Source organism: Eschrichtius robustus, chromosome 1 (assembly GCF_028021215.1).
Source record: "Eschrichtius robustus isolate mEscRob2 chromosome 1, mEscRob2.pri, whole genome shotgun sequence".
NCBI lineage: Eukaryota > Metazoa > Chordata > Mammalia > Artiodactyla > Eschrichtiidae > Eschrichtius > Eschrichtius robustus.
Genome location: NC_090824.1, coordinates 52,783,906 through 52,797,558, shown reverse-complemented (window position 1 = coordinate 52,797,558; position 13,653 = coordinate 52,783,906). Strand labels below are relative to the sequence as shown.

The following is a 13,653-nucleotide window of genomic DNA, read 5'->3' as shown; positions in this document are numbered from 1 at the left end:
TGAAAATTATATTGCAAACTAGATGAGTCAAAATATGTGCTAATCAATATTTTAACACTCACTATGTACAAAATAACTTTTGATAAAGGTTATGAAAATACAAATGAGTCAGATGTGTAGCTTGCTCCTGAAGCTAAAATCAAACTGTTAACATTCTAGAATAATTTATCATCATATTTCCCTTTACCAACATGTGTCTTTTTGAGTTCCCCCAGAAGCAATCTCTATGACAAAGACTCAAATGCAAAATAGGTATTTGAAAAGTGTTCCCAGAAACACCCATAAGGTATTGGGAAAGTGTGTGGGAAAAAAAAAATATATATATATATATATGTATATAAAGGATGCATTATTAAACTGGTGACAATTGTGAAGAATTAGAATTTAATTTTCCCAAGGAACTCTGGGAAACAGTGAAACAGTCTCTCTGAGTCATCCCATCCAAGGACCATGGTAGCTGAGGTATCTGTACACCAACTCCCACTAATAAATTTTTCAAAGATATGGGGGTGAGCATTAATTTCTCAAAACTTCTGCCTGCTGAGAATATGGGTAGAGTAGACTCTGGAAACCAAAAAAATCTCTAGGAAAAGAATTTTCAGGTACATGCATTTGGAAGTCACTCCAGTGTACCCAGAAATAAAGAATGAGAAGAAGGTATCAGAGGTCACCAATACATTTTCTACTGCAATAGTTGATCAGAGAAATTCTGTATTTTGGGTTCATCATGACTGAGAGAAATCTTTTTTTTTTTTTTTACATTCTCCACTCTTACACATGCAGGAACTCTTTTTAAATATTATCTCTGTGATTAATCATGGGGTTAGAATAAAAATGGTAATCAGTTTTCAGTTTTGCTATAGGAACCATCCTTCACAGATGAATATTCTTTTCTTATTAAAACAATCTATACTAATATTTAGCTTTAGAAACTAAATCTTGTTTGTCTAAAACATACTGCAGGTCAAAATGTAAAACTGGATTAACCCAATTTATTAAACTGGTCTGCTTAAGTAAATAGCAACTACTTCTTCATACTTCAGTTGTTGCAACTTTAGACAAATAAAAATTGGATCCTTTTCTGATGAATAGAATTTGAAACATTATAAAAACTAAGAATAAGTCATAGAATGAAGTTGACATATTGGCATTATATTCTTCCATTGAGACACAGTCCTACCCTTCTTGTTTCATGAAAGAATGGGAAAAATGACAAACTAGAAAATGGTTCAGCTGCAGAAGATATTAATGTAGAGTTCCAAGGGAGAGAAGTCTTAGACCAGGAGTATTTCCTACACTGTGGGCAGGGATTGTAAAATTGGAATCTGAGAAATTAGTAATTTTCCTACTTTATCCATTTAGTACACATAATCAAAAAATGGATTTCTTTTCTTTCATGTGGTTGTTTTTGTTAAAGTGTATTTACTTCTGACCCTTAAAATGTGCTAAAAAGAACAAAATGACCAACATTTTTGAAGACTCTCTATAATTTCATAAATACACTGTAGAAATGGAGAATAGATGGAAGTAGTAATCAAGAAAATAGTGATTAGAATAAGTATAACAAATATCCCTAAAACCTCAGTGGCTTAAAAAACAACAAAAAAATCTTCCTTTCATGAAAATTGCAATGCAATTTCTCCTACTCTTATAGGTCTCCTGGGTAGCTTTCCTCTAAATGGTGACTCTGGGGAATTCACTGAAGGTCCAGTAGTTAGGAGTCCACGCTTCCACTGCAGGGGGCATGGGTTCGATCCCTGGTCAGGGAACTAAGATCTCGCATGCTCCGTGGCATGGCCAATAAATAAATAAATAAATGGTGATTTTTGTTATTCACAATCTTTCCATTGTGTGGCTCCAAAAACCAATGGGTCCTCAGACACTTTACAGGAGCCTCTGTATGGAGAGATAGATAAATCAAGACACTCTGTACAGAACTGTGTGAGATGTTTCAGACACTCAACCTGAGTATGGCACATGTCACTTCCTCTCACATTCCACTGGCCAAACTTGTCTCATGACCCCACTAGACAAACAGACTGGGAAATAGAGTTCATCTGTGTATTAAGGAAATTAACACCGGTTTGGTAAACATCTGGAAAGTGTTTATCGCAGGTCATAATTGATAGCCTAAAATTTGGAGGTGTGGTTTAGTACAGCATATTAAAGTGGGTTGATCTTGGTCTTGCCCCTAGGATATATTTTAGCAATGAATTTGATGAAATTTAGGAAACAAATAATATTTTAAACAAAATAGAAAAATATAAAATGAATAAATAGGAAATATAATTCTACAACAAAAATATTTTAAAATCTTAAAATACGCACAGATAAAAATAAGACAAAATTAAACAGGAATAAATATAAGATTCTGCCTTCAGGTTACAATATAATCAACTGCACAAAAAATGTTAACAGAATGTAAATTTTCAAATGTCTATGTGAAGAACATTCTTACCACAAGCCAATTCAAATCAACACAGTAAAAATATTATTGCTTGAATTTTTAAAGAATCCAAAATAAATAATTTTTTTAGCAAGAATACAAATTTCTTGATTATAAGGATAATACTTCCAATTTAGACTGTGTGGATCACCTGATATCTATACTAAAATTTTTTTGGGAAATACTGACAAACTTAAGCATGGTAGGAGAGTCCACTAGAAGGTAAAATGTTTGGAAACTGTCTCATACAAACAACAATAAATTACATAGGAGTGATGAATCAGTAAAAAAAAGGTGCAGGGAGTCAGATTGCCTTTGTTCATATATACAAAATGGTCACGCGAAAGAAAGAGTAGACGTATGTTTGCATACTTAAAGTCCTAGGAAAGGCAACATAATTTTTAAAAATCTACAAATGTTGCACAAAAAATTGAACAAGAAAAAGAATAGTAAAGGACTTGTAAGCTGAAAATATATTACAGAAGCTAAGTACACTTTATGTAAGACTCTGAGGAGAAGAAGTTAGATGGGTTTAAAAGGAATGTAATATACATCTTTATCTGCCTATTCATGTCTAAGATTACAGGAATTTAAGCATTCTTAGCATGACGCTGACATGGTCTTTGACCCAGTAGGAGTCTCTATATACTCACTGTAGTTTTCACTAAAGGGTTTTTTTGTGTGTTACTAAGTTCTTTTATTAGTAATGCTAACGCTATTCGGGAATTAGATTGGTCATGTGTCCCGTGAGTAAATAACTCTGATAAGCAAGCATTCTTCATCTGCAGATACACAACATTGCAAAATTCTGTCTTGAAATTTATTAACAGGATAATTACCATGACAGCAACCCATTTTTAATAAGCATCGTAATTACCATATCAAGCATCATTAAGACCTTCCAACCCAAGGGAGGAGGGGTGGTGGTGAGAAAATTATGTTTCATGAGATTGACTTAAGGCAGTAGTCTTGCTACCAGAATTTCCATTAGTCGTTGTAGACATTTTTCCTAAACTTTGTTGTCCAGAAGTCATGTTGATGGGTCTAATAAAAATAAACTCAAACAACTCACTGCCAATATTTTTTAACTGTGACGTTTATAATTCTAACACAGGTAAATTATATCTGAAGAATAAATTGATAACATGTCGTCCTAATCTCCCATTAATTTCTCAGGTGAAGATGTAATAAAAAATCTAACAGACAAGGACAAAAAATTTCACTGCTTGTTCTGAATATAATGAAATGCAACAATCTACCTAAGTGAAACTAAAGTGGGGAGTATGTTTCAGAAATAAGAAGGCTTACAAAAGGTTTAATGGATATTGGAAAAGATTTGTCTCATGTGTGAACAGTGTCTGCACAGATGAAAACTTATTAAGCTAACATCTCTGAATCTAATTTCTTTTTGAATTAAGAATAAGTTTTAATCAAACCCTAACCTTTAAAGTTGTATGACCTCTATTACCCTGTGAGCAATACAGTCATGGCTGAGAATAAGTGAAAGAATTATGGAAACACATTCTCAAAAAATTGTTTAAATGCCCTGAAGAATCTCAAGGTAACAAATATATTTTAGTACGAGGACTTCAAAATTCTGTGAACCTACTTTTTTTTTTTTTTTTACATATTGTAGAATATACTCTCTTCCTCCAAAGACAGATATTGGAGTTCCTTATGAGTGGCCATTGTTTCGTAGGTCAAATGAAGCAGTATTAGTATTAGGAGAATGCTGATTCTCATCAGTAATTCTGAAGTCCTAAAATTATAATTTCTTCATTTTATATTTCACATAAATAGCAGATAATCATTCATATGGTCTAAAAACATTAGCAGTAAAATCTCAACACAATATGACAGCCCACTTTTCAAATTAAGCTTTCATTCTTCCTCTAAACCCACCATTTGAGTCACTATTCCCCAAACACAGTTCACTTAATCTCTCTTCTGTGTCTTCAAACTACTCACTCATTATGGAATACATTTGGCTTTCCCTTCTGTTTATTTAAACCTACTGTGTAAGAACTCTGAAGAGTCGGGTATTTTCCCTATTTACTAGCTAACAAGTTAGCTTGCCACAGCTTCATGGAAGCTCACAGAGACATGAGACTCCTGGGTCAGAAGCAAAGGACTTTATCACCCAAGTCTCAGATGAGCCTCATGTCGTCATAGGTTCTCCTCCTTCAATTTCCAAAGGAGCAATGTGGGAGCAGTCCAAGTGAATGTTGTACACAGTTTGTGACACAGCTAAGGAATCCAGAGTTTAAGAAACTTCTGATCTTAAAAGGTCCTACTAGCAAACCTACCTAATCTTTGTCCCTGAGGGAGACATTACCTTTATTATCCTGGTCAGGAAGCAAATCTTCCTTCTGCTCTGGAGGCAGATACTGACTCTAATATCTAAGGCTGTTTGCTACACAAACATCCTGGAAAAAGAGTTCAGGACAAAAAACTGCCAAAAGTTTTCGGATGCATGTCAAATCTCATCCTTCAAACTACAATGTCAATCCTACTTCTTTAATGATAAGAGGCCACAGTACCATCTCACTCTTCCATTTTCTGTGCCATTTGACACATCATTCATGTTGTGTGGCATCATTTATGTTGTTTACTTTCTTGCTTAACATTTGTGTCCCATTTAAATAAATTATATATTTCATGTTGTCTCTTTAAGTAGTTCAAACTCAATGAAGGTACAAATTATGTAATAAATTCCTTCTTAGCCTCATAAAATTTAATGCAACTATATTTTGAATAGCCTCTCAAATATTTGTGGCATGAAGAAGGGTAAAAATTTACTTTGTAAATGTTTCATCTAAAACACCAGTAAACAAATGGTAGTGAAAGAGTTTTATTCTATCTGTTGGGGGGAAATTAGTTAGAATGTGGCAACAATGTTCCCTATGCTATTGTCTGTCCTTTTCTTGTAAGATACCTTTTCAGTCAACTTTATTATTTGGTGATTTGGTGTCAAATATCAAAAAAACATCAATTCTTACGGAGAATTAAATAAAAGTGTAAATATAATCAGAATTGACAACAATCCTCTGATAAAATCTGGAATGGGATTAGTTTTCACTTCTAGGAGCTTAATAACAAGGACCTCCAAGGCAAAATCTTCAAATCTATATTTTACGAATTAAAAATTATCAAATTATACATGCACATAGTTTAGAAAGCCAATGATTATACAAAACACAACCTCAAGTATTTCTAATACCTGGGAGGCAACCTTTCTAATGCATCTCTTAACCATTCTTGGTTTTGCCTTCATATTTCTACATGTTTAACTGCTCTTTATAGATTTTTTTCCATTTTCACGTTGTCTTACTGATTTCTTCCTGTTGAAGAGAAGCCTTTAGTTCTCTTATACTAACTCTCCTCCTTCCCCATATTCCTTATATTTATATACTTATGGTTAAGTCAACTGCTATTGTTATCATTAACTATCCAAGTATATCTTCAGAGTTGAACCTTGTAATATATTTCAATTACATTTCATTTCATACAACTTTTTCTTTGTGTTCTGTTACTAACACTCACATTTTGTTTCCTCAATCATGTATACACCCATCATTACCATATTATTAAGCTTTCCATGAGAAGTGTAAAATCCTTCTCTAAACCATCAGATAACCCACTAGTTGCATCTCTCTCCTGAAGACATCCTTCATGAAGCCTCTTCTCTCAGACTCAGTCTGTCTTGGTTGCTCTTGACTTCCAAGGCACAGCTATCATCATGGTATTTTGCTTCATTATCATCTTGGGATTCCCTTCTATATTCTCCTATATACAATCTCCTATTTTTTAAATCAGTTTTGGTGGAACATACATAAAAGTAGTGTCCTGAGAAAGGGAACATGACAGAACTAATTTGGAAATCTTATAGGTCTAAAAATGTCTTCCTTCTTCTTCAATACCTGAAAAAAATACGTCTGGTTGTGTAGAAAAATTCTAGTTTGAAAATAGTCTTCCTTTAGAATTTCAAAAGCTTTACTCAATCGTCTTCTAGCTTTCTGATCTCTATTATGCCATTTTGATTCCTAATTCTTTATATGTGATCATTTTGGAAAAAATGAAAATCTCACTGGAAACATTTAAGATCTTCATTTTTATCCTAGTGTTTGAATTGCATGTGGATGTGTTTTGGTGTGGATCTTGCTTACTCTATGTGCTAGACACCTAGTGGGTGTTTTTTAATTAGAAACGTATGTCTAAATATGATAGAAATTTTAATTAATTTTTTAGAAAATAATTTCTTCATCTCTATTTCTCTTTTTGGAATTCTATTCAAACGTTAGATTAGCTGGACCATTTCTCTAATCTTCTTATCTTCTCCTTCTTCTTCCATCCCTTTGATTGTTAAATTTTGTTTTATTCTCTTTAAGATTTTGTCAACTTTATCTCCATCCCTTTTATTGATTTTTATGTTAACGTTTTTAATATTCTAAGAGTTCACTGATGTTCTCTGAAAATTCCTTGTTTCTCTTTTCCTATTCTTGTTATGTGAATGCAACATTTCCCCTTTTTTCTGAGAATACTAATTAAAAATATCAATAATTGTGTTTTATTTTGTAGTTGGGCTCCCTGAAGTATTCTTGTTTCCTGAATTCTTTTTCCCATTTATTTTTCTTGGTTTCTCTCTTTTATTTTTTAGAAGATTGTCTCAAATGTTTGGTTATCTGGTATACTCACATCTAGACTCAGTTATAAAAGAGCTTATTGGTAGCTCTGTTGATCAACAGTAGGCTTCACTGTGAGTGTATTACTGAGGTTGTTTCGACAAGGACCCTTTTGTCAGGATCTGTAGCCTCTTCTCCAGAGATCATCAATTTTCCTAGAAAGGAATTCTCCAATATTCCACCAGAAAGGAATTCTCAGAACCAAGTGTCAAAAGGGATTGTGTTGAGTATGTAAACTTTCACTTAATAACCCTGATTTAAGACTACGTTGCCTTTGTTTTCAATGATTCCATGTTTCTTAGTTCAAAGTTTCTCTGGTTCAACATCTCACAAAAATCAATTTCTAGCCTTCTGCAAGGATTTGACTAGGAAGTTGGTGGGAGAAGGGAGGTAGCTGGGCACTGAATTGTGTGAAATGTGAAAGGAGATCTGAGTATTTAACTCTTCTTATATAGACCTTCAACCACTTCTTCTGTTTTTAGACTGAATTACACTCTAAGAGCTAAATGGTGTCTCCAATTCCTGAGTTATTTAAGAATTCTGTAACACTTCAGTATGCCTAATTCTGTCCTCCTACATACTGACAGCTTTGAATCAAGTTTTCTTTAGTATGCTGAGCAGTGGCCATTCCCTGATCTGATTCTTTTCCTTCAAAATTGTTTTTCTGTCATCTCCTCTCCCATTCCCTCTATCACTGTTGATATGTGTTTTGTTGTTGTTACTGTTGTTGTTTTATGCCTTTATTATTGTTTTAGCATAGTTTTAGGGAGAAGATGTGAAGAATGAATATGTTTGAAAACAGCAGGTTTAAGTAGAACTAATCCTACATGTTTTTCTTAAACATACAGCTGTTAGTTTTCAGACCCTCAGAAGCTATTTCCCAGCAAAAGAAGAATTGCAATTGATGAGCTTTTGATTGGAAATATTTGTATAAATGACTAGGTCAGATTTTACAAAAAAATAAGTTATGTGGTTATGAAATCTGCTTGTTCATAAATATACTTTTAAAGGAATTATACTTCATTTTGGAATGTTTTTAGAATTCTTAAGAAACAAAATGATAGGTCATGATAAACTGAGAAACATAGCTATATGTTCTCAAAATAGTAACACAGAGAAAACAAAAAAAAAAATACATTTGGTAGTTGCTTTATAAAACCTACGTGGTCCAATTTTTCTGCTATAATAAATTTTAGAAAATTATGTGGGAAGAAATTGTTAATTTAAATTAATCAATCTTCCCAAATTGATCAAAATATTAATATAGTGTCACAAATATTTCAAAATATCTATCTAATAAAATCACCTCATTTTATATCAATCAGCATTGCAGCAGGTTCCTCTTCTGAAAATAAATTTCCTTATCAAAATAATGAGGAGTTAGCACTAAATTTTATTTTAGGTAGGTATTAGCTCTAAAGTCTAGAAACTTATGATCAGAACATGGGGTTTAATGAGAGATACATATTTTACTATTATGAAATCTCTCCAGGATGGCTATAAACTTAATATTTTATGGAAGATTTTTAAAAGACAACCTATAACAAAGGATTCAAGGATAAATTCTAATATCATTTATTAGAATTTTTGTTAAATCTAAGCCATAGTCTGCCTCAGCTTGTTGTTGCAAATATAATCCTTACCTGCAGATTATTTTGTATTTTGTATGCTATGCCTATACTCTGTTCCAAGTTCTACCAGTGTTGACGAATTAGTTTAGAAAAAGAAATAGAAATCTACAGTGTAGTTGATGATTCTAAAACCATGACTTCAAGCATAAAAAAAATAATAATAATTAATCCTATTGTTTTAGCATTTCCAAAAAGTTATGGCAACAGCACCTGAAATAAAGTTGCTCACTTGTTTATGGTTTATAAAAATGAATTTCTATTCAATTGACCAGTCCAACATCAAATCAAAATCCAAGTACCAGATGAATCTTAAGACTATAATCCAATTTTAGATGTCAAGGTTGCCAAGTTTAAACTCAGCACTGATATGCCAGTCATGTTCCTACTGACAATGATAGGACAGGTTTTAAAGTATAAATATTCATGTAGAGAAAACATACTTGAGCCTAAAAACTGTGTTACTTAAAAACTGTGATTTTCAATCAAGGTTATATTTGGACAACATGGATTCCCAAAAAGGCCTAATTGTCTCAGCTGTAAAGTATTCTTATCAGTCAAAACATGTTTGAAAAGTTACTGTGTGAAGGAATTTATTTATTTGAACTTTCAAAATGGACATAACTACTTAAAACACATGTCTAGATCCCCATAAGAAAGATCTTCTCTGGGACTTCCCTGGTGGTCCAGTGGTTAAGACTCCACGCTTCAACTTCAGGGGGCGTGGGTTCTATCCCTCGTCAGGGAACTAAGATGCCACATGCTGCGCAGCCGTGGCCAAAAAAAAAAAAAAAATCTTCTCTGGAGCTGAAGGTAAGGTATTCCCAGGAAAATTTATATTATTGAGATGTCACATTTGTTTATAGAGTCCATAATTGAATACATGTTATTCTCTCAAATAATATAATTTTAGACAGCTTTCTAATAAATCCTTGTCACCAGAAACTTACTGAAAGTAGTACTTCACTATGGTATGCATCACCATGACATTTAACTTAAACAACATAGAACAAGACGTTTGTCAAGTTTAGGTTGTGTGAGAAAGATCCCAAAGGAGGCATAAAAAGAAGGGAATAGAGCTAGTGCCTTCAAGCATGGCTGCTTGGAAGGTAACACAGACCTTAAAAGACTAACAGGGCTTGGGAAAACTGGAGGGAGTCGTGCTGTCAGTTCCACCCAAGTGTGCAATGTGAACTAAGATCCTGAGGCACAACTGAGTCTGGACAGCAAGGGATATGAACAAACAGAAAAGAGTGGGTATAATGCAGAATAGTACTGAAAAGGCTTTGCAGTAAGAAGAGAAGCCTCTTTTTAAAAGTCTTTAAAAATGTCATTTCCCGGGCTTCCCTGGTGGCGCAGTGGTTGAGAATCTGCCTGCTAATGCAGGGGACACGGGTTCGAGCCCCGGTCTGGGAAGATCCCACATGCCGCGGAGCAACTAGGCCCGTGAGCCACAACTACTGAGCCCGCGCGTCTGGAGCTTGTGCTCCACAACAAGAGAGGCCGAGATAGTGAGAGGCCCGCACACCGCGATGAAGAGTGGCCCCCACTCGCCACAACTAGAGAAAGCCCTCGCACAGAAACGAAGACCCAACATAGCCAAAAATAAATAAATAAATAAATAAAAATTAAAAAAAAATGTCATTTCCCTCTTGTATTAGATTTTTAACACAGCAATACAATTTGATTGTTTTTATCAAACTCGTTGGAGTGGCAATGCAAGTCACAATCTCATTCAAAGCCTTAGGGGAATGTTTTTCAGAATATTTCAGATTTTAGGAAGATAATAAAGTACATATACCATGTATTATATAACACAGCCAGCAGGCTCTGTGGCAACACTGTGTAATCAAATACATTATTTCCAGAGCAAAACATATGATTATTCAGACAAAGTAGGGTAAATAAAGACCAGAAAGTCTTTTCTATTTTTGTATTCAAGTCATTTCAGGTTAGATGTTGCCACCAAACTAGTTCACATCAGGTTTTGCTGAAAAAAGTTACCAATAAAATTAAACAAAACACACCCATTCAATCTGCAAAACGTTTTAGATTTTAGAATTGTGTCTAAGGTATTGAAGTTGTGTATTTTAAAACTTCATGACCAAAACTATAACAAAAGACACAGATGTGTACTTTAAAAAGTTATATTATAAAAGTGTTTAATTCATTTAAATTAAATTTAGTGTCATTTAAAATTATATGTGAAAAAACAGTAAACATAGTACTTTTTTAAAGTATATGTTACTATAAATATTTGATCAGGGGAGGGGGGTCCAGAGGCTATACTGTTGGGAAGCATAGGGGTAAGGCTAACCTGAAGGCCCGTAAGGACAGGGAGAGAGCAGCACATGGGCTACAGATGCCCTAGTTATGCCAGGGGATGCCTAAGGGACTAGGAAATGCTAGAAAGATTGGACATGGGCTTCTTCTCTCTCATCCTTTTCAGGAATGGTGCAAGCACCTGAACGTGGAAGGTGAATCACAAATGCAGCCTTGTCACCCACTTCTCAGTCACCTGAATAATTACATGAGATACAGCACAGGATCTGATAAATCACATATAATTCCCATCACTTTCCCAACTTTGCAACACTTACCCTGAATTGAAAGAAAAGAAAAAAGGAAAGAATGAAAGATGGGTAGAAAAACAGGAACTCCTCACTTGTTACTTATGTCTGAATCACTAAAAAAATCCTTTTTTTCTAACACTAGAGAGTTAACCAAAAAAATGCAAGTTCTTGTAAAAAGACAATGGAACGATAGAAACCTATGCAAAAGACCAAACTGAATATAGGTCCTTAATTTGTCTTGGTGGGGAAGAAAGTAAGGAGACCAAGAGGACTTTAAATATATTTGCTAACAGCAAAAAGTAGAAAACTGAGACCAAGAACAAAAATAAATCAACAAACAATTTCCAGGTGGCACAGCATTGCCCTAGGTACTGATTACTTTCAACAGAATTGGATCAAAAACAGACTCTACACTGATATTTTGGTCTTTCACAAGTCAATTCAAATAGCTTTGCTCATGATGTGCATTTTAAAAAATAAAAATAACACGGGCTTCCCTGGTGGCGCAGTGGTTGAGAACGTGCCTGCTAATGCAGGGGACACGGGTTGGAGCCCTGGTCTGGGAAGATCCCACATGCTGCGGAGCAACTAGGCCCGTGAGCCACAACTACTGAGCCTGCGCGTCTGGAGCCTGTGCTCCGCAACAAGAGAGGCCACGATAGTGAGAGGCCCATGCACCGTGATGAAGAGTGGCCCCCACTTGCTGCAACTAGAGAAAGCCCTAGCACAGAAACGGAGACCCAACATAGCAATCAATCAATCAATAAATAAATAAATCTTAAAAAAAATAAAATAAGAATAACAGAAATTACACATAGGTAAAGTTAACAAAACCAATTACAGTATGTACAGCATGATTTTTTTATACAAATATAAATATGCATTTACATACTTATATATAAAGATAAGAAGTATATACATTCAACACTAACAGTCATTGGTGGGATTTTCAGTGATATTTATTGTCTTATTAATTTGGTTCTTAAATGTTCTGTAATGAATATGTATTATTTAATTATAAAAACTATGAACATTTCTAATGGAGGTTCTTTCTTCCGGAAATACGTTAAATGAGCTATTACAACCGTATACACTTGTCATTCTCAACTAAATAGAACTCTGTTTTTTGGAACAGACCCTAGTTTTTCTCAATAGATGTAACAATAAAAAAAAAATAGACCTTAAGTTGTAGGACAGAAGAAACCTGTAGTAGACTTAAGTATAGATTTCTGGGAAATTTACTTACAGTACACATCCACTCTGATTGACTTTATCGCTGGGGACCCCAGGCCATTCTCTGCTTTACAGTAATACCGGCCTCCTTGGTGTCGCTGAATATTTGTAATCCTCAAAGTCTCGTTGAAGACACTTGAGTCTTGGAATCTGTCAGAGGCACTTCCTGCTGTTTTGGTCCACCTGATCTGAGCAAGCATCAACAAAGATTGTTACTTTAGGTTGGTTTTCTCACTGAAAAATTAAATAGCAATTACTCATTTGAAGAGTTGGCGTTCAGAACTGCTACAGTGCCATTTTTGGCAAGTTATTGGAAATTAAGAAGAAAAGTTTATACATGTAATTCAACTATAAAAGGTTAAAATGCAATGTCATCATTGTATAGTGTGTATAATTCTAATTCAATTGCATAGGGTTCATCGATAGTTTAATCAGTGTGAAGGGCAATATAAATATAATACAAAGGAAGTTAAATATAAGTAGTGCACTGAAAATATGGATTAGTTTCTTTTGTTGAGCCTATAAAATTCTCACTCATATTTTCAAAACCCTGTAAGGCACTTTTTATTTATTTAGTACAGGTACTACAGGTAGGTTCTCACTTTCTTTCTGGACATGCTTCAGTATTTTATTCAAAATTTTCTATTTGATTTGGATAATTTAAGCATATTACCATAATAGCTTATTGAAATTATGTGTAATTTTATACACCTGGTTGTTAAAAATGGTTTTTTTTTTTTTTATTATGTTTTTGCTTTAATAAGCCCACAAATGACTTGTCTGTTTTGATAATTAGAATTCACTTTACATCAATAATTATTTTCAAAAAATGTGTAAACTTTTCCAAAGAGAACATTTCTATTAAACTGCCAAGCGCTTTGAATGTCTAAAACATTCCATTATAAACAATACCATTCTTTGAAACACAGCTGTGCACAACAGTCTTAGATTTTACTAGAAATAAAGACTGGCATTCAACTCAAATTTTGTGTATTTTAGCTTATAAAACCTGAACAAAAGTCACATGATAGTACTGTAAAGTGATATAAAACAGGATGTAAAAAAGATTCAGTTTATTTCTCTCCTTGTCC

General features: G+C 33.9%; 1 protein-coding gene across 1 annotated transcript in view; it reads right to left on the bottom strand.

Annotated features, from left to right (window-relative positions):
- The window catches only part of MDGA2 (MAM domain containing glycosylphosphatidylinositol anchor 2), an 814,342-nt gene that overhangs the window by 361,987 nt on the left and 438,702 nt on the right, over window positions 1-13,653 (bottom strand). Inside the window, exon 3 of the mRNA XM_068545716.1 lies at window positions 12,576-12,750. Within this exon, the coding sequence (XP_068401817.1) occupies window positions 12,576-12,750 (175 nt within the window). The remainder of the gene's footprint in view (window positions 1-12,575; window positions 12,751-13,653) is intronic.